The sequence below is a fragment of the Anopheles bellator genome, chromosome X (assembly GCF_943735745.2).
Source record: "Anopheles bellator chromosome X, idAnoBellAS_SP24_06.2, whole genome shotgun sequence".
In the NCBI taxonomy this organism is placed as follows: Eukaryota; Metazoa; Arthropoda; class Insecta; order Diptera; family Culicidae; genus Anopheles; species Anopheles bellator.
The window spans coordinates 3107075-3133848 of record NC_071287.1 but is presented as its reverse complement, the minus strand read 5'-3'; the positions used below and the strand labels follow the sequence as shown (position 1 = coordinate 3133848).

General features: G+C 42.6%; 7 protein-coding genes across 9 annotated transcripts in view; 3 read left to right on the top strand and 4 right to left on the bottom strand.

Moving 5' to 3' along the window:
• Window positions 1-721: 721 nt before the first annotated feature.
• On the bottom strand, window positions 722-5237 carry LOC131213204 (integrator complex subunit 6-like). The gene has a single exon (XM_058207199.1). The coding sequence runs from the start codon at window positions 5164-5166 to the stop codon at window positions 946-948; it is 4221 nt and encodes a 1406-aa protein (XP_058063182.1). The 5' UTR covers window positions 5167-5237; the 3' UTR covers window positions 722-945.
• A 2718-nt stretch (window positions 5238-7955) lies between these two features.
• On the top strand, window positions 7956-11796 carry LOC131213901 (T-complex protein 11-like protein 1). 2 transcript variants are annotated; one of them, XM_058208122.1, is made up of 4 exons: window positions 7956-8131; window positions 9188-9266; window positions 9338-10051; window positions 10117-10150. In XM_058208122.1, the coding sequence occupies exons 2-4, from the start codon at window positions 9250-9252 to the stop codon at window positions 10124-10126; spliced, it is 741 nt and encodes a 246-aa protein (XP_058064105.1). In that variant the 5' UTR covers window positions 7956-8131; window positions 9188-9249; the 3' UTR covers window positions 10127-10150. The 2 variants fall into 2 exon arrangements, with proteins under 2 accessions (XP_058064105.1, XP_058064104.1); XM_058208121.1 differs by having other exon boundaries at window positions 9338-11796.
• Window positions 11622-19171, bottom strand: LOC131213900 (brefeldin A-inhibited guanine nucleotide-exchange protein 3). The gene is made up of 8 exons (XM_058208120.1): window positions 19087-19171; window positions 18695-18828; window positions 17998-18632; window positions 17794-17909; window positions 17485-17683; window positions 15802-17403; window positions 15298-15736; window positions 11622-15201 (listed from the first exon to the last, which is right to left on the bottom strand). The coding sequence occupies exons 1-8, from the start codon at window positions 19169-19171 to the stop codon at window positions 12181-12183; spliced, it is 6231 nt and encodes a 2076-aa protein (XP_058064103.1). The 3' UTR covers window positions 11622-12180.
• Window positions 19172-21441: 2270 nt separating this feature from the next.
• Window positions 21442-22311, bottom strand: LOC131213627 (uncharacterized). Of its 2 annotated transcripts, XM_058207704.1 has the most exons (3): window positions 22076-22311; window positions 21835-21933; window positions 21442-21764 (listed from the first exon to the last, which is right to left on the bottom strand). In XM_058207704.1, exons 1-3 carry the CDS (start codon window positions 22237-22239, stop codon window positions 21455-21457), a joined length of 573 nt encoding a protein of 190 aa, XP_058063687.1. In that variant the 5' UTR covers window positions 22240-22311; the 3' UTR covers window positions 21442-21454. The 2 variants fall into 2 exon arrangements, with proteins under 2 accessions (XP_058063687.1, XP_058063688.1); XM_058207705.1 differs by lacking the exon at window positions 21835-21933.
• A 749-nt stretch (window positions 22312-23060) lies between these two features.
• LOC131213287 (tRNA dimethylallyltransferase) lies at window positions 23061-23994 on the top strand. Its single transcript, XM_058207303.1, has 3 exons — window positions 23061-23272; window positions 23338-23475; window positions 23590-23994. The coding sequence occupies exons 1-3, from the start codon at window positions 23141-23143 to the stop codon at window positions 23992-23994; spliced, it is 675 nt and encodes a 224-aa protein (XP_058063286.1). The 5' UTR covers window positions 23061-23140.
• Window positions 23995-24341: 347 nt separating this feature from the next.
• LOC131213286 (general odorant-binding protein 45-like) lies at window positions 24342-25226 on the bottom strand. Its single transcript, XM_058207301.1, has one exon. It carries the CDS (start codon window positions 25224-25226, stop codon window positions 24342-24344), a length of 885 nt encoding a protein of 294 aa, XP_058063284.1.
• A 1048-nt stretch (window positions 25227-26274) lies between these two features.
• The window catches only part of LOC131213285 (general odorant-binding protein 69-like), a 10526-nt gene continuing 10026 nt past the window's right edge, over window positions 26275-26774 (top strand). The window contains exon 1 of the mRNA XM_058207300.1: window positions 26275-26771. Coding sequence (XP_058063283.1) covers window positions 26275-26771 — 497 coding nt within the window. The remainder of the gene's footprint in view (window positions 26772-26774) is intronic.

The following is a 26774-nucleotide window of genomic DNA, read 5'->3' as shown; positions in this document are numbered from 1 at the left end:
CAGGCTCTAGTTTGAATTAGTATACGGTCACAATGAAGCAACGCTATACAACCAGAATAGGTGCAAACCCTATGCATATATTATATATCCCTGTGCATAACCACAATCCAACCGATTCGTTCAACGACAACGTCCAATTTGTTGAACGAAAGCCAAATGATACATCTACAGCTCAGCTGTCGGCATCATAGTTTGTTGCATGTTTGTACTAACTTTTTTTAATTAAAAATTTTCGATTTACATTATTATTATTTACAGATGTTTGACCTTTTCAGGCGAGATGGTGTGTAGTTAGTATTTATTGACGCTGATTCATTACAACACAGTTTTGCTCGTTCTACATCGTGCAGCGAAATTTCAGCGTTGTGTTGCTAGGGTTGAACGAGATGCTCACCATTTAGTCTGTAGAAGCGGTAAGCTCGTATATACACCCCCACTTCTGATCAGTTTCCTTCGGAACCGACCTATGTAAAATATGCGCTTTCTTTTGGGTTACTGAGAAGTTGCAACAATTGATCGGCTTAGTTACGCAAGTCGTAAACCAGAAACCAATCGTAAACATGAAACGTATACAACACATAAAGCTGTCTTTGAATATTTTAAATCTGTTTCCCAAGTTAGTACTAAACCCGCTGCAGCGTCGACCCAAAGTATGGAGAAGCACGGTAAAAAGAATACGATTATTTTATTTCTATTTTTTTTACAATTTATATACGAACTGGACAAGTTTTAAATAAGGTTGACACCGGTGGTATGGATGCACCGTTTCCATCGCAAAACCTGGAATTTCTCCTTATTTCTCTTTGATTTTCCAAACCTTCACAATACTTCACAACTTGATGTACAATTACGATATTACATTTATTATCTAGTGCCTTATTTGTACATCTCCAGCCTTTTATCGTAGCTCCTAAAACGTATTTACAATTATGTCGTTGTGATTCACTAATCGTGTGATACCAATGAATCTTCCAGACTGTTCTGATAATTGCCATCCAGATTGTTATGGTACATGCTATTACTTTCCATTAGGGGTTGAGGTGCACCGAAGATAAGGAACGAAGCTTGCCTGTGCAAGGGCTTATCCGATCGCATGTTTACGCTTACGTTGTAATTATCCCACCATTCTTGAATACAGACCGCCATACGATGCCGCCGAAAGCGCTTTGCCTCGGCCACGCACATGTTAACAAACTTTTTCCGGGTCAAATGGTTACCTTGCATTAAGTCAAGATTTTTAAGCATCTCCGAATAATCTCTGCCAGGACGACGAATGTCCCTGAAGATGATGCTACGCGTTTTCAAATTCTGTTCTTCTATTTGCTCTAAATTGTGCTCTTCGTCAGAGTCGCCGTAAAGCACCGAGTTAATGCTCCAGTTGTGCGATGGCTGCTGTGGGCTGTAACCATTCACCCCAACGATGGACTCCGCACCACCTCCATTTTCTTGGGCAATTGGTCCGTCGTTCAGCAACAAGTCCGGCGATCTTCTTTCTAGCTCGCGTGAAAGTTTTCTCTCCGGTTTCTCTTCTAGCTGCCGATCGGTGGTGGAGGTAGTATCGTCCCCATTATGACATGTTTTAATAATGTTGGATATGTTAAGCACATCATTCATGTTGCTAGTTTCCACGATAGATAACAACGCACTCGAATGTGCTTGATGCACTTGACTGGCCAACCGCGGTGTCTGCGTTACTGCGAACGTATAATCATGTTGCTGAGTTGACTGGGAAGCAGTACTAAGCAGTGACGGAACAGTATACTCCGAAGGTTGAGGATCCTCGAGACTTGGCACGGGTGTGCGGGGCTTGTTGCTCGCTATTTCTGCTGGCTCTTCGTGTTGCTGTTGATCGAGTGGTACGCTTAACTCCTGCGGTGACGACGGTTCCGATTGCACTAGTTGCGCTTGTCTCGGTTCATCCTGTGAGGTCTGCTCACATGCATCCATGGCTCGGTTTAGGGTTTGCTCAGCTTGCACCGGTTGATCCCGTAGTTCTAGCTGTCCATGGAGAACAGCGTGGTCTGCTTGGTCAAGAGAGTGCCATGGATGTCTATACTGAATCGGAAAAAGCGGCTGTTTTAACGATTCCGTGTCGTTCAACTTATGTTCCAGCTGCTTAGTGTGGTCACAATAAACTTCGTCGATTTTTGCTTCCTGTTTCGTTGGTTTATCAGAGCTAATTATCTTTTCTTCGAGTTCCTCCATTTCGTTTGCCGGCTCCACTTTTACTTTTTCCTCCAACTCCACTCTCGCATGATCTAACCCTTCCTGCTTCTCCGACAGTTTTAAATCCTCACATTTTTCTGGCTTTTCAACTAACTGCAATGGGTATGGTGTAACAGCATCAATGAGACCTCGTTCCTTCGTTTCTACCCCCACCTGTCCCGAAATACTTTCAACCGATTCTTCCGGAATACTTTCAACCATCTCGCTCTGGTCTACGCTATCGCGAATCAATAGTGTTTTCGATTCGCTCAGCTGCATATCATCGCCAATTGTAGAACCATCAGACTGTGCCTGCTTTTTGCCGTCCGAAGTTTTATGGTCTTGTACAAATTTCAGGGTCTCCTTATACTGCATCCGTGGTTGCACATGCTTTTCTACTAACTTTGACGATATACTTTCCGCTTCCAGTTGCTCGGGCTGATGAGAAGGTTGCAAAAGCTCTATTTCCTTTACATGTACAGTGTTCGAATGAGGCTCTTTCGTCTGTTGAACCATTTGTGAATATGAGCGTCCCACTGCTTCACCAGTCAGGGATCCTTCCTCAGTAACTATCTGACTACTGGCAGCAAGAAGACAAGACGGATTCGCTACAGCAGGTGAGACATATTTTTCTAATTTAACGCTCCCCTGGCTGAAAGATTGCTGAGCGTCTCCCGAGTGAACGACCGCCGTTTCCTCCAACATGACCGTTTTTTCTAAACATTTTGGAAGGCTTTGTGATGAACTTGAGTTCGTCAAGGGTACCTGATCCGTGTCGTCAAACGTGATCACTAACAGCTCTGAATCAGATTCTGAATCTGTGTCGCTGCCGAAATCGGTCGTACTGTCGTAATCAGATTTCGGGCCTTGTGTAAGACCAGTTTCGTTCAAACAAGTGGTAGAGCTATTATTCAGCGCCAATCGCTTGAACACATAGTCTTTACGAATAGGACCTGCTTTGCGCTTCCGACTCAGTCGTGCCACTGTGTTCGTCTCCATATTTTTCTTCACTGAACTACTCTGGTGCTGCCCAGGTGCCCCTGACTTCAGCAACGCCACATCGTTAAGATCTGCCTCGTCCACCATTACCATGTTTTTATCTTTTTTGTAAGGATTGCCGAACATATGTTGGCGGACATTAGTGGGTTCCAGCTCCCGCAGCGGTGTTTCCTTGTTTTTGAGATATTCCTGGTAGTTGCCCATGTCAGAGATCGGCAAACAATGTCCTGAATCTTTTGTGTACACACTTATGCCACTTGTTGGCAAACGGAAGAAGTTCTCCCTCATCCTCGCTATCTCATCAATCAGGTCTCGCCGGGGAATGTCGTAAGGGTTGCGATAATTTTTGGTTGCGGCGGTTTGAATGATGCTGGGTATAACGATCGAATAGCTATCGTAGTTGCCGATTTCCATGTGCATCTTTGTGAAGGTGTCTTTTAGCATCGGGTGTGTAACAATGTCACGCTTCAGCTGCTGGCCAGCGACTATTTTTACCGTTTCCAGCTGATGATACGCCGGTTTGGGCTGCTTGAGCTGCTTAAGCACCCGGAGACACAAGTTCTCCTGATCTTGCTTAGCCGTATTTTTCATTTGCTTCAAATAATTTGCCACAGACGGACAGAGATAACTGTCGAGATTTTCGGGTAATATGTACTGAACTAACTGATAGGGTACGTTCGGCGTAGTAGCGAGGGCTCGCCGTAAGAACGGACAATAGTACTGCGGAATTGTTTTCACATAGTTGGTAAACTTGTACACCCAATCGTTAGGTGGATTAAGATTGAACTTATGAAACAGATCGTTGATGAGAGGAAGCAGCATTTGATAGTTGTACGGTAAAACATAAAGGTGTACTATGGGAAGTGTACTGTTGGGCTTCAGATAACCGAACGGCATTTCGCCCTGCATTCCAGTGGACACTATCAGTGGCCACACTTTGTTCATTTCCTTTTTCGATAGGATCTGCAGTGTGAGTGGGCTGGCCTCCAGTTCGTACTTGTCGATAGGAAAATTGCGCAACACCTGCGGCTCGTCACAGCACGGCGAAATTACCTTAATTTTGGGATGTGCATCTCTAGGCGGCAAATTGGTAAGCTTTGGATCCGGCCAGTACGGTTCCGGTATCGGCCAGTAGCCCACGGGAAACGTTTTTTGCGATGGGTGTTGTTTTGGCACATATATCATGCGCTTGGTAGACTGAAACTGAATATCGATTGTGCTGGTATCACCGTTGTTCGTTATTAACTGATCGAAGTGGATTACAACGCCCGGTTGCACCTTTTGAACCAAGCTTTCAATACACTGATTCAGCACGTAGTGTGATTTGATTTTGTACGATCGGCCACCGGTTACTTCGCACATTTTTTCTATCATCGAATCGTCATGCGGCACCTTACTATCTGATCGCTCGTCTACGCGGTTACCGGGTATTCGAAGCACCAGCGAAAACAGCCTCTGATCCCACCGAAATGGCTCCTTCGTCAATTTCGTGCCAGGCATTTGCGCATGCAACGGTAGTATGATTTCCTGGTGTACGCCGTTACGAAACGCATACTTCCCTCCATCAGTTAGCACAATGATGACTGACGGCTCCAAGTAAAACGGACATCTGCCCTGTCCATACGTATCAATACCGGATTGCATGCGATTTAGGTTGAGCAAATCGAACGCATTCTTCAACGCTTCACCCATCGACGTGAGACCGTTGCTTTGCAGGTTTTTCAACTCGTTCATAAACGTGGCATGATTTTCCTTCCACCCTGCTTTTACGTTATTAGGAGGATCCTCGAACGTCAGCAACATGTAACGATCGCCCATGCAATCCTGTGACCGTTGGCGGAATTTTAAAAACGTTTCCACCGCTCCCTTGGAAATATCTAGGTATGACTTCTGAACTCCATTGACTAACGCTTTCTGGCACATAGACGCGGAGGTATCGACCAAGAAAAGTATGATAGTCATGGTTGCTGGAATGAATAAGCTGCGCTAATGGTCAGTCATTCCCCGTCCAAAAGGATGACGAACGTCTGCAGCAGGCTCTAGCTGTGTAGCTGTGAATTAAAAAATAAAGCAAAGAATTTTGAAATTCTTTGAACCTTTAGTTTTATTAACGCAAAAAATGTAACTTATACTATTGTTTTTATGTTCTTACTGCTTACTGCTTCTCACTAAATGTTATTCCTGGCTTGGAGATTGCAGGATGATTTGTTATTCTAACTATTCTAATGCATCTGTTTCTGCTATAGTGCTGCAGCAATTTGTTGTCATTTGTCCAAACACTAAACGAAACTCCAAAATTATCCAGATTGTATCAAAGATGAAGCAAAAAGCAGCAACAGGTACGAAGACAACATTCGAAGATCGCAGCTATTGTTGCACTGGCATGTAAAACATAAAACGTGCGCCGCAATTGAACAAAACCTATCACCGTTCGTAAATCTAGTATCCGGGGATGTTCCAATCTTTCTTCATTGTTTTGCAATGAAGCACCAAGACGCAACAATTTTCGACAGCTTTGAACATTCGCAATCATGAACGCCAAAGGATTCACAGTAGAATCATCTGCTATCTGCTCTGTCAATCTGTTAAAGCCTTTTATTATGTAATTAGTGAGTCATCGTCATGCAAAACTAAACTTTGTCAAACTGTTTTCAGAACGATCCGAATAGATAATTTTAGCCCCACACAAGATGGTATATGACCTTAGCATTGAGTGAAAGTTTAACATCAATTTGCTCGGTAGATTCTGTTTCCATTGTGCATCACGTTTAAACAAGTTATAGTGGGGAAAAAGAACGCATCCACGAAGGAGATTGCTTCAACTGGTATCGAAAAACTTGTACCAACAAACATAGACCATGCCTGGAACGATATCGACGCTCAAAGTTGACGTCGATGAATCCAAGATGCTTTGCCATCTGTCTTGGCTGTTAGCCACTGCTTTTCACGCACCCTACAACTTCTGTAGTACTTTCATATGCGTACCGACGCACAAACTTTTAACAACTAATTCCGACGCACCACACAATTAAAAACCATTGTTCTTACCTTCTCAGAGAGAACAAAATCTTTCAGCTCTAAGCCTATCAAATATGCTAAGAACTGAAGATTGTAGACCTGGAATAATGTCAATGAATTGACAAATGCTTCCAAGCGGGCAAGATACAACCCTACAGTGAAACTCCTATATAAGATCGCTAAAAAGCAGCAACTGATGGGTTCGAAAAGAATGCACGAAAATATGACGGACAGTATGTCAAAAATTCTGTTCTGATTTGCTGAAAGAAGTGGTGCATTCGCAACGAATCTGTCTGAAACTGGCATAAGTTCTGTTGCTGATTTATTGCAAAAATGACGCTGAAATAAAACATCCATATCCAAGAGTACCAATACACGAAAACGTACATAGTGTGGAATACATGAATTTTCCCCTGAATAATAAAAGAATAATATTTATTTTCATTTCCATTTGGTTTCACTTATTCGTGCCACAAATAAGAAAAACTTGTTGTATAATTCATCAATTAAAAAATGTCGACGGCTGGTTCTACAATCCAATAATTATCATTTTGAATGAATATTAAGCCCGGTCCAGACGCTACGATGTGTCTGAGCAACGATTATCGTAGCGTCTGGACCGGGCTTTATTCATCAGCATAAGTTTTCCGTAACGTATTGTTGAGTTGAACGCATGTTCAAAGGTACGAAAATTCGTAATCAAAACTATATAATAATTATAGCACAATTTTTAGTTTCATTCCTTGTCGGTTATGGCTCAAACTGGGGAGCTACATGAGGCGTGAAAACTAGCGTCGAATCAATCTGTAATGTCAAATCGTTTACGCTTCGTGTGGCAGCAAAACTATAAAAACCAAATGTCAAACGTGTTTACGTTCGTGTTTTTGGTCCGAGAAAATAGAAATAGAAGAGAAATAAATTGATTTCTGAATATTTTTGTCTGTTTTTTCGATTTTGTTACTATACCAGCAAATAAGAACTTAAATTATCCTCTGCTTGTAAGCAAGCGTATGCAAAAAGTATTTACGCTTGGTTTTACGCCACGGCCGACTCGTAAACGTTTTGACAGATGCGCAGCAGTTTGGCATTACTCTGTAATGTCAAAAACATTACGTTACGCCTCATGTAGCCCCCAGTGTAGGCAGTGCTGGATGTACAAAGGTTTAACAATCTCAAATTTAACATCAAGTAATTTCAACTTTCTGTTGATGTTTCTCTATACACTTCACCTGTATGGGTACTGAAGACGGTAGGACGCGATGTAAAAAACGCAATTGCCGTCATTGTTACGCATTTTGAGTCCCCTCCTCTTCAATCCTTCTACAATATTTGTATTATTCACTGCCTTTAACAGACTCCATTGTATGCCCATTTAAAAGACCATTCGATGCCGACCACGTAAAACCAAACTAGGTAAATTAAAGGAATTAAATGAATTAAAAACAGCCTTCGTCATGATTAGCATAACAACATCATGACGTAAACTGTCAGTATTAGGTAAATAAAAAAAATATGCCCCCAACACAAGTAAAACATATCAAACGTGATTGTCATTGTGTTGTTAAATGATTCTGTGGTTTCATCTGTTCGCCATCGACCCGTCTTCTGCGTGGGCAATCAGTGTTGTCGATGTTGACTGTCTTTAGTAGAAGCAGTGAACCGTAAGGTATAAAAGGCTCTGGATTTATGTTGATGTCATTGTTGTCTGTTTGTACGCGGCGCATGAAGGTTGACGGAAGCTGTTGTAATAACAACAAAGAACCCCTATAACGGAAGAAGGGTGACACATAAATCATAATAATAACAAAAGTTGTCAATAGAACATTTTGCCTCGCAAATTGTACTCACAACGAGAAGAAATAATTGTTTAGTGGTGCAGTGCTCACAACAGCAGTATTAAAACACTTTCGTAAGTATGTTGCCCAAAGTGCATCCATCCATCCAGTGTAGTCCATATTTGGTATCACTCGAAAGATTTGCCTTGAGAAACTTTGAATGATTTCCCCGTCTTAACGACGATGAGATATTGGAAGTAAATCTGCAATGTACTGCACAATTGAATGAGAAAGTTAATTTACTGTGCGTTTTATTTATGTAGTCTTTGACTTTATGGAGGTGGGGCAGGGAATAGCCATTGGTCGCCATTGGTTGCGCGTTCAATCTTTGCACAAAGTTGGTCCAATCCAAGTAATCCAGAGCACGTATGTCGCCAATAATTTCGACTGGACAAAATCGCTTTGATTCTGCAGTGCAGTCGCAGTATGCTGAGATGTATTAATAAAACTTCTATAGCAACAGATGCGTGTATTTGGCGATATCAGCCCGCAGTGAAAGTATTTTTTTCTGACTCTTCTATCATTCATCGTTTTAGGCAAACCAAATTGACCCTGGCGTGCTTTAAAAAAACCTTTCATGGAAACTGGCATGGAAAATTGATGCCGTTAGTGTTTGTAAACGATGGTGAAACTTAACTTTTTTTTGTAAAGACAAACTGATCTATATATGCCAACAGGTTGCTCATTGACACCTAGTGGTTAAAAAAGGTCAACATTTATTTTTGGATAACCATTACAACACAATGTGTGCAACGCTTCACTTTTCAAAAGTTTCAACGCGTCGTTCGTTGTTACGTCATTACATTGCTGCACCATATTCGTTATGATTACATCATAATCAATCGTTTCGTCAGTTTACATGTTGGGTTAGTGTTTGATTATGAAACAAACTATTGTTCGTATGCTGTAGGATTTTTATTTTTATATTTATTTTTGTGTTTATTTACTTCACTGAAATACTTTTCGTATTCTAAAGCAGCAATAACGTATCCTATTGGATTTGATAATTCAATATATTTCAATGCAAAATGGGTTTTTAATATTAGAAGAGCGTACTGCGCCGTAATTATACTGTAAGATTGTTGTTTTCCTCAGATTTACATCCTAATATGCTTGATATCATTGTACAGGACTTAAATTCTTGTTAAGGGACGAACTATTGTAAAGGGTCTTGTTTCTCAATCTTCGCACTATGCCGGATACTACTAGGTAAGAATGATACTACTGTGTATATCGGGGAGTTTATGCTGTTTTACATTGGTTTACCTTTTTGTTTATAGATCCGGATCCAACAAACCGGAGCATATTGAAGAAGAAGGAACACAAGAGGAAATATCAGAATGCCTCTCCTCATTGCTTCAGGGCAATGCCTCCTTGAACGATCAAGACGAAAGTGGAATTATTTTCAGTGTACCCGGTGTTAGTGGCCAGCCCGCAAAGGTCGTTAATCTGCTTGATTTGAAAAATCTAGCAAAAAGCTGCGAAGATATGGCTCTTGCCCACGAGATCGCCGTAAACGAAGAATTTAAGCTAATGCAAAATGAAGATTCTGGTAACAGCATTACCCGTACCGTTCGCGACACGATGCATCGTGCATATTGGGACGTAGTACAGGTTCAGCTCAACGCAGAACCCCCGTGCTACGACATGGCGATGGATGTTTTGAGCAACATCAAGCAAGCGTTCGGGGTTCTTTTGACAGGGAACAACGATCGGGCGTTAGAAAAAATCAATAGCTATCTTGACGAGCAATTGATCCGCCGTCATGCTGAAGAAGGAGTGCTCAACCTTGCACACGTTGCACATTTCGTGATCGATATGATGGCAAGGGCATGTTGCATGGATCGTGACGCTGAGGTGGAACAATTGAAAAGTATCACCGATACAGTGCAGTTATTACGCGGAATATTGGAGGTACTGGGCCACATGAAAGTAGATATGGCCAACTTCGTTTTAACCATGACGCGTAAAGAGTTTGCCGCTCGTTCCATAGAGTACGAGAAGAAGAAATTCGCCGAGATACAACACGTGTGTAATGATAACTTTCCCCTTACAATAGAGTGGCTTAAACGTCACAAACCAGAACCACAGACCACAGGAGCTGTTTCAAGCACCGAAGTAACTTCTTCAAACATCGCTGAAGCGGCACATTTCAGTACGAAACCCAGAACGTCAATTCCAGAGCACATAATCGCGGCGTATGTCGAGCTGTTGCACCCTACATCGAATACTGATGATTTTCCAGAACTTCTCAATCTGGACCGTCGTCGTTTCGAGCAACTTAAAGCAGAAGTAATGCGAGTGATAATTTGCGATTCAATTTTATGTTATGCTGGTACTTGTGTAGCAAAAAGTGACCAGCTCCCACTGTTCCGAAAGAATTTGGCACATAAGCTAATGATTCTGATTAAAGATTGTGTCGATGACCAACAGTTCATTGAAGTGGCAGAAAACCTTTGGCTACAGGTTAAAGATAGCATGCATACCTACCATTCTCAGAACGAATTGCTGATGCCGGATCCAACGTCCATGACGTTGCTGAAGACGCACATTGAAAACACTTGTCACAAAAAGTCGCATGTCTTTGCAGTAATGCATAATCGATCAATTGAGCTGTTTAAAGTGACACTGCAAAACGATATAGAAAGCGCCCCTTTCTTTTCTAGCTTTAGAGATTACCAAACAGAGCTCGCAGCAATTTTGAAAACGGTGAAGCGAATCACTAACCATAATTACGCCGTTTACGGCGATTATTACGCAAAGCTTATTCGCGACAATATGAACTAATCACAGATACCATTGTCTATTCAATCAAAGTAGCGTATGACGCCTTTGTAATTCGCATTAACTATTCCTCACTTTCAATTCCACAATTACATTTATTTGCAACAGATTGATATCGAAATGGCAGTGTAAATGGTATTATAAACTGCCAATAATCTCTGGAGGTATTGTGCCAAAAGAATATCAATTACTTTAATTAATTGCCATTTTGTAAATTGGAATTTCATTTATAAATTTCTCTGCAACCAGTCGGCGAGTATTAATATTTTCTTTTTTTCAATCTTACAATTGAATGTTTGTATAACCGAATGGTATCAAAATGCCAATGCCAATGGCATTGAATGGCAAGTAATCTCTATAGGCACTTTACCGAGAAGATTATAAATTACTTAAACTGCTTTACTTATGTTTCAATTCAAACTTCAATCGAAACTTTATTTATCAAAAACACTGCTTCCTGATTTGTTGAATAAAAACGTTGTTATGAGCTCTGTTTGTTTTTACGTAGGAATACCAATGTAATAAATTATATATGCTGTTTTGGTTCAAGCTTTTCTCGTCGAATTCATTCATTTTACTCTGAATGGTTTTCATGTATAAATAAAAGAACAATATGTAACTTTTTATGTCAATCTGGTTTCACTAATTATTGCTCAAAACAAGAAAAAACCAGTAAAACTCCAGTCAAGAATCCTGCTGGCTCTCGCCGGAGAGTAGCGTCGATCTTTTCCTGTAACCGATTCAGGATTGGTAAAAAATATATAGGTTCCATAAATGCTGTGATTTTCTTCAACCAATTGATTTCGTTTTATGCTCAGGCGCATTGACTGTTTTCCTATGCCCGGCTCTCTAATTAGCCCAGCTATAGCACGTCGTATATTTCGGTTCAGCGTTTTGCTAGATTTTTAGGTTGCACATTTATGAGAAATATATTTAATTACAAACCATAGTTTTGGGTTCGTACAGCTATGTAGTTTGATGTATACAGTAGTGTCGCATTAAATACTTTTAAACATTTACATGTTGAACACATATGCAAAAGCAGGGATCGCCAAGTCGCGACTTATGAGTCGATTGTGCCTCTGAAATGTGTGTCCCTTAGCATGTATGGTTGCACAATTACGCCTTAGTTTTTGTGATAAGCTAGAGCGGCTGGTCAAGGTGGCCGATTAATGCAATTGTTTTTACTGTAAGTGATTAATTTTTGCGTGGTCACTATTCCACGTGAATCCGAAACTTCGCTGACGGTAAGTAGTTGACTTTTTGGGTCTACATGTTTACCGGTTCCCGGTCAGAGCACTCTGGATTGTTGATGCGGCACGTTCCAAGCGATGGATTGTTACTTATCTTCAACATACCGAAACGCCTCTTGAATTCTAGGAGTTAACAAAAGTTGTAAATATTCCGACTGCTCCTCAGGGAGCAATTTGATCAATTCAATCGAAGCTACAATCAGCTGTCTTAAGGCAGAGGTTTTGTAATACACATCTTTCTGGATGCTGTGTGCGCGTTGTTCCTCAATTTCGACCGGGATCGATGTTTTCTGATGGCCGCTTTCGGTGGCCAACGGAAGCAGTTGTTTATCAGCCGCTGATTGTTGCGACTTCTGTTGCTGTCCAGCATCGGTGATCATCTGTTGTTGTGTTTTTGGATGGTGATTCTCGTGCTTCAACAGCTGGTGCTGATACACGGACATGAACTCTTTTAGTTGCTCAGGTTGGTGCTCGCTGTACGGCTGATGTTGCATATGAAAAATGTGCGATTGGTTCGCACTTAGCTCACACTTGTCTGCCTTTGGCAACGTTTGGACGACACACTCTTCTTCGGCAGTAATTGTTCGACTACTGCTGTGCCCTTTGCAGTTCAACAGCTTGGAACATTCATGCTGTGAAGTGATACCCGTATGCTGCTGTAAGCATTGGCGGCTATTAGCGTTTACGACATCATTACTCGCACTGTGCGGGCTCTCTTCGACACCATTACTAATGTGCTCGTTCATCTTCCCATTAGCATCGCTCTCCAGATGATGTATGAAATGGTCGGCAATAAGCTCCCACAGGTCGCGCAACGCCAGCAAATATTGCACACAGCTCTCGGTACACTTGCCCGAAGGATATTGCTCGCAGCAATTGCTGAGCACGCATTGAACATCTTTAATATCTAACTTCAACACACGAACATTGTTCAGATACGTATCAACTAGTACCATGTAATGTATAATCCACGACGAGTTCATCTGCTTGTACAGATTAGCTGCGTACTCGATACCGGACACTTTCTGGATCAGAAACTTTAAACCGGGGCGAGTGTCGAACTCAATGGAACTGGTCAAAAACTGGCGCAATGCTCGAAGTAGAATTTCCTTACTGTTCTGTCCGAGATGCAAATAGGGGACCTTCGAAACTTTTTCACTGGCCGGCATGCGGGCACCACTGTTGGAGCTGGTCACAGTTTCGGTGTTGCTGTTGTTGTAGAAGCATGTGTTAAGCTCACTCGGAACGTTCGAGAGACCACTTAGTAGAACATTCGCAATCAGCTGTAGCAGCATCTGACTGGTGAGCATACCAACAATCAAGTTTCGGTAGGGAATACGAATAATATAACAGTCGACATTGCTATGGGCGGCCGGTTGCCCTTGATATCCCAGACTGTTAGTCGAAGCTTGCGTCGATCGGTTGACTTCCGTTCCGCATAGCAGTGGATGCAACAGAAAAGAGTACGATCGGTCCTCTTGAAGCCCAGCTGCACTGGAAATACGCAAACCGACTGACTCCCGTTGGCTGTCCATTAGAAATACCTGTTGCGCTAGAGAGTGGATACGCTGGAGCTCGTCAGCTGTGCTGTCGCGCCGAGCTGCCACCTTTACGTTCGCGCAATCTCCGTAAAAGCTGTTCGAATTGCGGTTAAATGCAAAAATCAGTTGCTTCAGCGGTGCCATCGAGACAGTGCTCGCCCGGTGGATAGCCGATGCGATTATGACCCACTGCTCCTCGTCGAACAGATAACCAGCAGAAAAGATTATGTGTTTCATGCAAGAGACGGCGACACGTGCGATCGTTTCCTGTGATTGCGCAGAACACTCGATGAGCACCAGCAATAGTTGCTTGAGGGCCAATGTACTGGAAGCAGCCAGCTTCGTCATTGTTACGTTTCTTCCTTCACCTTGCTCTTGCGCACCAGTGATGGTAGATTTGGAATACTTGATGCTCGTCGATGGCCTTTCCCCTTTTGACTGCTTCATTAGATTTCCACCAGCTGGCGACAACGACTCCTTGCCGATCACGATACGCTCGGCAGGCAACGATTCACTGCCATGCGACTTGTTTATAAAGTCTACCACCAGGTCAGTCGTCATACAGCAGCAGTGCTTGAAATTTTTCTCAATCAGCACCCAACTCTTTTGCGCCTTGTTCACGTAACGTAGCCAATCCTGGATCATCGGAATCAGCAGGTGATTGATGCAGTAGAAACCAAATACCATCCCCGGGCTTTGCAGGAGCGATTTGAATATTTTGAAGATTGACTGCAGTATTGACGACTGGTGCGCGATCGGGCAGACAATCAGCGAATTTGTGAGCCCGTCGAGCAACAAAAACCATACCTTAAGCACTCCGCTCGGTTTGTCTAGCTCGTCGATTTTACAGATAGACTCCTTGTCTATGTGCAGCGACCGGTAGCTGATCATGCACTGTTCGTTATTCGCATGCAAATAGTCCTGCCCGAAAGTCAGATTCTCCATCGAGCTCGGTATGTTCGCGTCGATGATGTGGGTATAGGTGATGCCCTTGATCTTATACGTGGAGTGTAGGCTGGGGCACTGGGGCATGTTGTACATAAAGTCAAGAATCGTTGCACACCGCTCCAGAAACTTGAGCGAATCATGCAAGAAGTCGCCAGAGCGCATCGTTACACTGACGTCATCAGTCGGTGCCTGTTCTCCCAACATAGAACCACTGCCAGAGATTTCCAAGTAAGAAAGCAGACACAGAATACAGTCGAGTCCGGCATTCGCGAACACGAGCATATTGTCTGTCTCGAGAAACACACGAAAGATATCGATCACGTTCGCCAGATGAACCGGACGGTTGCGTGCGGTTCGTAATGTACCGAAGAGTGGCCTCCAGCCTGACCGTATTTCGGTACGATGCGCTTCAACAATCTCGTACAAGCAAGCGACGATCTGATCCTGTACGTCGCTGTCGCACTTGCCGACGCTTAACAGATTTTCAAACGGTTTCAGTAGCGCTTCGTTAAAGTGAAAATGGGGCAACTCCGTTTGCTCCACTAGCAGGGCGGTAATGATATCGTGGATGTACTCTATCGCACGCTTTGAGATACTGCGATCCTTGTGACAGGCGGCCTAAAATCAAACAGACACAACAAACAGAACAGATAAAAACGGAGCACTTGCGCAACTTGTTTCAACCCCTTTTTTGTAATAGGTCAGCTTACTTACATCCATAAGATGCGGACCGGTGATGGCCCATACTTTAAGCACGTGTAGCAGCGGTCGTGGTCCACGGAATACCTTCAGCGTAACGTCGCCGATCCGGTGAAGAAGCAGCGACAACGGTAAGGAATCGTTCTTCATTTTCCAAGGCCTGCCCAACCACCAAGATTTTTTACCCCGCTTCACGGAGTTGGAGCTTTTGTACAACTGCTCCCGCGACGCCCGACACAGGTTTTTGAGGAACTGTTGGATCGCTGGCAGACTGAGTCGTTCCGCTGCTTCGGAAAATAAGATGTCAGCTTGATGTGACAGTGCACATAGCATCTTTGCTGTGTCCGCTTGAGTCAGGTGCACCGCGTCGTTGGCAGTATAGGCCTTAAGGATGCTGCTAACATTGATATTCGAGTTTGCACTCGGTGCCTGCAAAAAACTGTACACGTCGATGCTACGATCGAAGAAAAAACAATTACTAACTGTGTGCTATAAACAGAACGTACCATATTTGCATACCAGGTTTCGTCATCATCTACGGAGTACAGGGAAAAGTTTAGTTTACTTGCTCTGCTATCACTTTTAGATGCCGCTTCCGCTACATCTTTAAACTGCGCTGCACCACTCGTATTACCAACGGATTGAGCACTGCTTTGCGAGCTGAAAAGGTCATGCTCCAGTTGGGTGACGTGACGGCAAACGGAAAATACGGGCAACCAGCAGTCGGCACTATGAGAACCAAGTTCTAGAGCACCCGAGAGCACCACATCCATCGATAACGCATGACTTGCAGGAATTTTGGGTCCCGCATTCTGACACACATTCGATGCGATCAAGTTGATAATTTTACCCGCCAAGTGTTGCAATTTCAGCACATTACTAAGGGTAGCAGCCGTTTGTAGGCCGTCCAGGCTGAGCGCATACAGTGTCTCGCCGGATCCCCGGAGTTCCTTCTTCTTGACGCGCAGCGTTTTCTTCGACAGCTTCAAAAGGCGTGCCTTATGCGAACCGCTTGCGTCTCCAAGTCCAGCGGCAAGCACCGCTACCATCGAGTCCCAACAGCATGTCAGCAACCGGCGTGCTATCTTTTTGGCCGCCTGTTGCTTGGGGGTCAGCTCGTTAGGTATCCGCACCACTGACTGGAGACGTAACCAGTCGGATAGCATCTGAGTCGGCCCCACGCCTCCCGCATCGTGCAGCATGTCGATCAAGGCACAGTGCTGCGATGTTGGCAGCGAGCTGAGCGGGTTATTCGCCAGAATACACTGGTAGAGTTCTCGCAGCCAAGCAGATGACTGGTAAACGAGAATACCCGAGTTTTGGACCGACATAACAAACTGCTGTTCAGACAATGGTATTGCTATTTGCTTGCTTGTATCACCCACGTAGTGGCCGCTGTTCATGAGTTGTAGCGCGAGCAGTAGTGCCGAAAAGGTTGCAAGATAGATACCATCCGCATTGAGCATTGTTGGGCCGTACTCACTATCGAGCCGTGTGACACAATTTTGCCCACACACTTTTGAGGCAAACTCTTGCAGTGCTTCGTCCACCTCGATCGACGATTTAAGTTTCATCAAGCTCGGCACGAGCACGTTCGTCAAGATCACAGCAAACTCGCGAGCATGATGCCTATCATAGTCCCCGTCCGATCGGGCACCGAATGAATCTTCCACATGTGACCACAACCAGTTGCCTTGGCTCGTTCTTGACGAAACATCATCGCCAGAAGAGGGTGTTTCATCTTCCGGGCCCTCTGTGTCGCCCGAACCGATAGATCCTACATCTGGGTCCAAGGTCTGCTCGGCGTCTATATCGGAATCGGAGGAAGACTCGATCTGCCGCAGCTCAGCAACAGCATCGCGATAAAGAGGAGGTAACCGGGCCATTGACTGATATGTAAGCGGTCCACTATAGTCCGCATCGGCTAGCTGCGAGTAACGTAGGTTGACTGCTTCTGCGATGCGATCATCGATCAGCGATTCGTCAAAGTTTCCAGATGATAGCATCTTGAGACTTTCGAGCAATGCAACAATGCATTCAACGCTCGAGCTAAGAGCACCATACACGGATGTACTCCCATTGTGCCATGCGACGGCACACTCCTCCATAGCATCGATTACCCTGTTAACGTAAAATCAAACTTCTATATGTTAAACTGAAGCACGACGTGAAATTTGCTTTAAAATTGATCGAGCAACTTACAATCGAAACAGTGCCATGTCGTCGCTACTGCTTTGCGTCTTGTCGGGATACAGAATGATGGCAAGGTCGATTAAGCGTTCGGGCGATTTGAATATTTCCCGCGCGTAGCGCAACGGTTCAACACGATTGCTTGGAACGGGCAGTAAAAGCATCCGGTGGAACAAGGCCTCGAGCATTGGCCGAAGACTTCCTTGGGCACCTGCGTGATACACATCGTTACAATGAAATTTTAAAAACAAAATATTTGCATCGCCGTATCACAACCACTCCAATTTAATAAGCATTCCGTAACAAGCGTGTTTATTGCACCTGCTATTCGCAGCAACTGGATACTGGTCAGATATATGCACCGTGCCTGTAGCCCATCGAGTCCAGGGCGTGTAAAGAATCCTCGATTTTCACTCTCGATCAAATTTATTGCATCACTATCGGAAAAAAGAAATCGAAAATTTTTCAAAATGCTGCTTAACTGTTTGGAAAAGTTTTGGACCTGATTTTTTTCCCAACACTCACCGGTACGTAAACTTTTTACTTTTATTAACCCTTCCCGGCGAACCCATAGTTGCGGCAAGCGTGGGGCAGAATTTTTGCCAAAGAAATGCAGTGAAGTGGGGATTGGCGTGTACGTCCGACGGAAGTGATACTACCAATGTCAGTATACACTCCATTAAATATAGAGAGCTGCTTCCTGTCTCTATGGCCTTAGGATTGCCTGTAGAAGGCTCTACAAGCCGGCTGCACAACCACTGCATAACAGGAATTACCTCGTTGTAAACTGCTGCAGCCATGCTCATGCTAATGATACCGGTTGGATCAAGTCTTATGATTTCTTCTGCCTCGTCTTTCAAAAATGCACAGAACGTTCGCAAACATTGACTCCCGGCCGCCAACGAGGCAGCTTTTACCGCCCGAGAACCATTTTCCCAGCATTCACCGCACTTTGATAGGACTTCTATTAGCAGACGACCGTTCAAGGTGCACGTTGGTGAGCACGCCATAGCTAGAATAAGTCGCAATACATTGACAACAGTGTCTTCGTTCGCAGTGGTCGATAGACAAGAGGTGGACCTCAACAGTTGTGCCGGCAGCCACAATGAATCATCTTCTGGCTCGAGCCCAGCAAAGAAACGTTCATCGCGAATGATACGCTACAATTGACGAGAGAATAAAATCATTATTTGAGTGATACGTTTACCCCTCGTTCACTTACATGTAGACCATTTAAGCCATATGTGACAAATTTTGGACGTTTCGTTTCCAGTGCCATCTGCAGCGCTGTAAAGCAAACTGACCGCAGTTCATAGGAATGATCCCGATTTAAGCCGTGCTGTCTTGATAATTTTTCTGTAAACATTCAAACATTAATGTATTCACCCCTCTGTGGCTCATCCGTGGATCATAAGTCTAAACAGCATCGATTTATCGGTTCCTATGCAAAAAACGTCACCGTGAATCAACTCCTGTTCCAACTACTGAAATAGGCGTTAACGCTACTATATTCATGCAGGTGCCGTTACTAAAGCATTAAGATTCAGTATTGCAAACAAAGGAACGAAAAAGTGCGTGGATATTATACACAAATGTCTTCTTTGCCTCTTTTACCTTGTGCAATTTGAGCGGCCTGTTTTAAATTTTGAAGCTTGCTTCCAGTGGCTTCCTTCACTATCGTCATAAGTAGCTCCTCCATGATGCTCAAACTGCAACGAACAATGAAAGTTTTCATTGAGAAACATTTTGTAAAATATGATGATCCTTGAATCCATTGACATGATGTAAATCTGCAATGCGCATTACTAAACATACCGTTCCTATTACGATGTAATATAAAAAAACACATAGTACAATGAGTCATAACTACATATGAACCATAAATCAATCTTCGTTTCCAATTAATCACATTTGCCGTTACTCAAACTATTCATGTACGTCGTGCAACTAAAAAAAATTAGCAAAAATTACTCGAAATAAATACTCTAGTGATACATGAACGTTTCTTCACACAACGCATTCAAAAGAATAACCACATCTGGAATCTGACTTTTGTAGATTGACTCAATGGACTTTAATTACTATTTACGGCAATATTTTCATCGTAGTTGTTTTTAGGAAAAACAGAGAAATTAAACACTTTTGGTCTACAAATCCAACCTAGTAACACTTATAGCGCATGTATGATTGTTCTTACAGCTTTAATGTTGATAGTAACAAAATAGAAGTTGATGATACTTTTGAGCAATCCCCACCAACAACACTCTGCAGCAGTTTTTTTTATAATAAAAAAGAATTATCTATTAGATGAGAAATTTCTGGAAGATCCTAAAACATCTTTTCAAACATCCGCGTGCAGTAAGAACTCAATTACCTCAGTCTCAGTTGTAAAATCTATCCTTTTATGATGCATCCAATAGCATATGTCGAAATATTATTCTTCACTGCAGAAGGTGTCTAAATGCCAAAAGATACACTTTTGCAAGAAACTTACAATCAATTACCGGCGTGATACCTTTTGGATAACGATAGCTCTAATATACTATAGAAAATACTTCCTACTTGATACTTCAATGTGTTTTTCTTAGTGTTTCATGCTTCACGCAGTGCATCACGGATGAAACATAAAACTAAACCATTTTTGCATACAGCATACACAAAGCACTGAATGTAAACGTACTGTTTTCAGTAAATAATAAGGCGCATGTCCCGTAAGCACGGGCATAAAATCGATACAGGTACTGTCATCTAGAAATCGGTGTTCAAAGTATTTGGGGCTTGCAATGTTTGCTATTTAAAAAACGAATACAAATAAATAAAAAACAAAAAAAAACTGCGTGTCCTTAAGATATGTGTTTCATACATTTCTCCTGTTCATATTCATACGAAGCGGCAAAAACTATTCTATCTAACTATTTCTATTCTTCTAATCTAGGCAAAACTATTACACTTATAGCCAAATAAACAAGGAAATATGTGTTTGATTTAACAATAACGAATAGTGTTGTCAAAAGTTACTGTTCAAGTGCTGTATATTTACTTACAGGTTTTTTCACATCACCTAAAGACAAGCAGAACTTTAACTTAATTTCTATTTACAAATAGAAACTAAACATTTCTACACAGTTCGTTTGGTTGTAATCCGTGTGGAGATTGTTCCGAACAGTTCAATTTAGCACAAATCCTTCGTTGATCGGTTAATCGTTTTCTCCGGGCAAAACATCCGCGCTGGGGTTTCGGTTTTACATCGTTCGTACTTTCGTGATCAGCGGGTGAGCTAGGCTAAAACAGGTAATTGAATAGGTTATAGTGTTTTCGTGTGCATATTTTGACGAACATCAAACATACGTTTACATTTAAAATATTATTAATGCATTGCTGCTTCATTCTTCCGTCGTTGATTGTTGACCGATGTTAATCGTTCAGGTCCCCAGGAACTGTCGTGCAACGATTGCAAAGAATCGGTATCATTCGTATGATGACAAAATGATGTGGTTTTGGAAATTTAACCCCAAAACCATATTGCACCCGGCACCTTAATTTGCACTTTAACAACATAAAATGCGGAAAAGCACTTTTCTTTAATACAACACAATAGCAGAGCACATTTTATCTCTGACTGGGAGGCCACACGATGCGTAAAAACTAATTAATTTGTAATGCCAAATCGTTTACGCTTTGTGTGGCAGCAAAAATATAAAAACGAAATGTCAAACGTGTTTACGTTCGTGTGTTTGGTCCGAGAAAATATAAATAGTAGAGAAATCAATTGATTTCTGAATATATTTTTTTGTTTTTTTCCATTTTGTTGCTATACCAACAAATAAGAACTTACATTACTTACAAAGTGTATGCAAACAGTGTTTACGGTCGGATTTTCTGTTGGCCGACCTATAAACGTTTTAACAGCAGCGCAGCAGTTTGGCATAAATCTGTAATACCAAAAACATTACATTACGCATCGTCTGTCCCCGCAGTATGGTCATTCATTGTATTTTATTGATACTGTGGTACTGAAGTACGCGATTTCTTCCCCTAAATCTTGCGCATTAGCTTGATGCTCCGAATAGCGATTATATATGTACAAAGCGTTAAATATTAACATTAGCTCGCTCATTTCTTGCTGCAGCGAAAACAATAGAATAATGCCTTGATCCAGTTCAGCCAATTGAGCTGATAGATCTGTAACACTTCTGCTTTCCTTCGAGGCCGAATCCAGCGCGATTGAGTATCTAGATCGAATGTATTTATAATCGTTCAACAACGGGTTGATATGGCAAGCGATGTCTCTACTGTAAAGTAGAAAGAAAAATAAACAATACTTTAAACATTCAATATAATTTTTTTGATAAAATATCTTACATGGCTTCGGTACATTCAATCATTTTAAGCGATTCTTCGCAGTATATTGCGGTCGTCAAAACTGTTTTGATATCTAATGAACTGTAAGTTACATTAGAGCTAGAATGATAAAAGTAAAAACATATGCATTTCCTATGGGTAATTTGGCGATTATTTGTGAAACAACATTTTACAATGACAATAAAACCGAAGCCTATCAGTTTTATCATTAAGTAAATGTTATACTAGTTACATTACTTACTGGTTGAGATCTTCGTACTGTAGAAAATTTTTAGCGTGTATCTCTTTGATACGTTTAATCTTTTCGTGCATTTTTGGTAAAAGGGACGCAAGTTTCCGCAAAACATTTTTAATGCCTTCACTACTGGCACATATTGACTGGCTGCACGGCTTCATCTTCGTCATTTTTTGCTTTTAAAGAAGATTTTTTTTCTTTTGCTTTGAAGGCTTTGAGCTACCATTCGTCTCTCTTTTAAAGAAGATGTTACAATGCATGTTATCGTATGAACCACAAGCGCTTCGTGGTTAACTGTTAGAAAGTTCATTTGAGTTCATTTTGCTATAACTTTCTCTTTCTGCCTTCTCTATTGCTGCATTCTGCTGTCTCTTTTACTATATTCACTCGAACGATCGAGTTTCGATTCGAAGTTGTTGATAGGGCTAAATTGCGTCGCAATACTACAGGGTGTTTCATTAACGACACACGATTTCATTTGGTTAAAAAAACGGGAGAATATTTTTCAATGGTTTAACATTTGTTTGAAAGGTTCATTCATGGCACTTATGTATAAATATAATTTTGGTTGTAGCAAATTGGGAAATATGAAAACAAAATTTCCAAAAGGCAGGTCGCCAAATCATTCGTCAAAAGCACATTTAATTGAACATCATTTCCACCTCTGTGGCCATGTTAATAAACAGTATTGTTGTTCGGAAACCCCACACATCGTGCAATGCATTAAAATATATTCGGCCGTTTTTATTTTATAACCAAATGAAATTATGTATCGTTAATGAAACACCCTGTAGGATGTTCATTAAGTTTTGACTTTTATACCATAGGGTGCCGGTCTAATTTTTTTTTGTTGGTACTGCTGCATGGATCTGTCAAAGATCGATGCGCTGTCAAAGAAAATGTCCGGTCAGGAAACTGTCAATATTCCACCCCGGTGCATTGGCATACTTAGTTTATGTTATGATTGCATTTTTTGTTTTAGGAGCTCGAAAGATCGTTCTCGACTACGGCAAACGCTGTGCTCGTTCCCGGTGCACCAATTCAGTCGATATCCACAGCAAGAGTATCCCCATGGAACAGAGCAATAAAACGACAAAGCCAATTGTAGTCATCCTCGGTTCTACGGGGACTGGCAAAACAAAGCTGTCCCTCGAGTTGGGTACACGGTACGGGGGTGAGATTATCAGCGCCGATTCGATGCAGGTCAGTAAATAATTAATAAGCGGAGTAATCTGACCAAGGTGTATTTTTACTATTCTTCTTTGCAGGTGTATAAAAATTTGGACATTGTCACCGCAAAGGCGACTAAAGATGAGCAGAAGTTAGTAAAGCACCACATGCTGGACGTAACCACTATTGATCAGGCCTTCACCGTCACTCATTTCCGCGAGCAGGCGCTACCGATTGTATCCTTTTACGGTACCAATAGGCCGAATCATGTTGGTGAACGTTCGGGCATTGGAGTTGGATTACGCCCCCTTAAGTTCTACGTAGTTTTTCTTTACAAGTACTTTACGTAGATCGATTCTTTGCTAGCGGACAACCGAATACCGATCATAGTTGGCGGCACGAACTACTACATAGAAAGCCTACTTTGGCAAATCCTGATCAGTGATAGTGTTAAACGGGAGCGTTTTCGCCGTCGTGAAGTCACCGACTCGCGAACCGATTGTGAGGTATCGTTACAGCACTACAACCACACTGATGCCTTGGACGAGGCAGCGAAAATCATGGATCGTTCTGAAAGCCCAAAAACTCTGGTTTACGGGGACCTAGAAGCACTGCTACAGAATTGCAGCAAAATGCAAGCCGTCGATGAGCTAAACTATTACGACTCGGCGTTACTACACCGCGCGTTGACTTCGGTTGATCCACAGTCGGCCGAACGCTTGCATCCAAATAATAAGAGAAAAGTGATCCGGTAAGTGAAATAATATGTTTCCATCATTTTCAATGCTGGTTAGGAGTTGGGTGACACTTTAAACAGCATCTAGTGGTATTGAAATAGTAGATCTCACGTTGGAATCCAAAATTCTTATTTATGTTACACATCGTATCATGTTCGAAATTCGGAATGTTCCGAATGGAATGCGGAAATGTTCGGATGTGTATGGAATGTTCGGAGCTCGGCTTTAAATGAGTGTGAATGACAAAGGAAAAAATGACTTCACTTGACAATGCTTCTTTTCAGTACTTTTTAGTCCATTTTCACTTTCTCTTCTTGGTTGGTTAGTATTTTGAATATTGGTGAATATTTTTCGTACGAAAAATACTAATGGTTTCCACACTTTACTGCCTTGTTGCAGTAGCACACAGGCTGTCCGAGAACGTTCTTGGCAGCATCCACAAACACCTGGTTGACCTGGTAGTTGTACGCTCGCGACTCACCGAAACACGCCTTGAATGAGTCGAAGGCCTGCTGGCACTTGGTCTTTTTGCAGGCAAGCTTCTGCTGGTTGGACAGACACGCGACGGTAAGACCATTGTTCGGGTGGAACACGTCCTCGTTGTATTGGTAGTGCAGACGCTCCAAGTTCCAGCCCTTGTCATCGTCGTACAGTCCTTCGCGTAGGTTGAACGTTCTGAAGAAGCACATCGCCTCTTCGTCCTTGGGGAAGCATCCACCGGCCAGGTGCTGGAGACCGTTGCGTGAAACGTACAGCATTCCGAAAACGTCGTACGCTGCCTGCACATCCTCTCGGTAGGAGTTCACGACGAACTGTGGGCACTCGCTAAGTGCACCGTAATGCTGGTAGTAACACTGGAACGCCTTGTACACCTGCGTGCAGAGGTCATCGTCGCAGGTGTACAGATTTTTGGCCAGGCACGCCTCCGTGCGCTCAACGTTGTGAAAGTCGTTGGGGTAAGGCACAAAGTACCCCGATACGAGATGCTTCTGTAGTCCAGTTGTCCGGTTCCAGAAGCGCAGGTTGAAGGCCACACAGCGCAGCAGACAACGGACCTGTTCTTCGTCTGGGTATCCATTCTTGACGTAGCGCTGAAGGTCATCTTGAGCGACTCCTAGATACAGGGCGCACTCGGCCTGTGCGTCGTTAAAGCTCTTTTGTGTGACGTACTGGGGTAGCTCATCTGCATTGATCTGAACAGCTCCCACCAGCACCACCAACGCAGAGATCACAAACAGGGTATGACTCATAATGGGCTAGTGCAGTTGTTTGTTACAGAGCAACTCGAACTGTATGATTTCGTAGCAACGGTAAAGCTTTTATATGCTTAATAAATCGGGCTTGAGGTATGTATGCATATTTCTTGCCACTTTCTCATGAATGGGGTACTTTCCGTGTGCTTGATATGTGGTTTAAACCATGGCCACGTACTTTCGGTTGTGTCATAATATAAAAATAATAAAAAAGTACCCAAAACGTTAAGCAACGCACTGTTATCCAGTACGTGGTGCTGACTTTTCGCTGATACAAATTGTACGTGACTTAGATGGTGGTAGGTAACAGTAGAATATCTGTTGACCACTGGAAACATTTTATCATGAGTTTTGATTATCAACCTATCTGCAAACCTAGAATGAAATCATTCTTTGTGATTGCATATTTTATTAGCTTTAACTTTATTAGCTTTTTAGATTTCATTAACTGATGTTATGTACTGTGTTAGACTGTTTGTATGAACAACTAATTTTTTTGTATGAAATTTTTATGAGATGAATTTGCATTAAAATATTTTTGATTTGGACCTGGTTAAATATAAATGTGAAACCAAGTCGTCTTAGTTTACAATATTCGATACTTAACGAGGAAGCGAGCGAGAGAGAATCAACCTATTTTTCCAATACAAAACAGATCGTTTGTGTAAAACTTCCTTCATTTGAGGAAACTTTTACCTTAGCAATGCAATACAAGTTTAAATTGAAAACGAATTTTAAAATATTCTCTTTGGCGAAATCTTTTTACTCGACAAGAATCTTTTACTCACGCAAACTAACGCAGATTTTGCGCAACAAACACTTGCTGTTGAAAACTAAAACAAACATCATACAATGCAAGCTAAGTAACTTGAATAGGCAGACATATATTTATCAAAACATTCCCCAAAACATTCGTGCTGTGAAAGTAAAAGCCAAAACCCTCGGTGCCGCCTCTATGGTTTCGGCCGGCAGAAGGTCCGTGTTTTTTCGTAATTTAACCTCAGCAACGCCGTCAAAGCATGATTTGAGTGGTGGTATAAATACGATGTCGCGTGTTTACGGTGACCATACGCTCCTGTTGTTCGAGTCAAATATCTTCTACCGTACCATGAAACATTTCACTGGATTGATCTTATTGGCCATTGCGCTCTGCCCTGGAGTGTTTTGTAATGATTCTGGTGTCGGCTACTACTCCTACAAGAGCTTCGTTGATGCCGAAGCAGAGTGCGCTCTGTACCTACAGGTACCGGAAGATCGGCTCCAGCGCTACCAACGCGAGGGCTACCCTGATGAGCCAGAGGTGCACTGCTTGGTGCTCTGTGTTTTGGAGAACCTACGCGCTTGGACCAACTCCAGCGGTCTGAACGAACAGGTTCTCGCCACCTACTTCGTTCCAGCGGCCGAGGACTGCGACAACGGCAAGCGGACCGAAAAGTGTCTCTTCTACCTACCCAAAGAGTGCGACGGTAACCGGTGTCTCCAGGCGTACCGTGCTTTCCAGTGCTACTATCAAAACTACGGCACGCTAACCCACTGCCCGCAGTT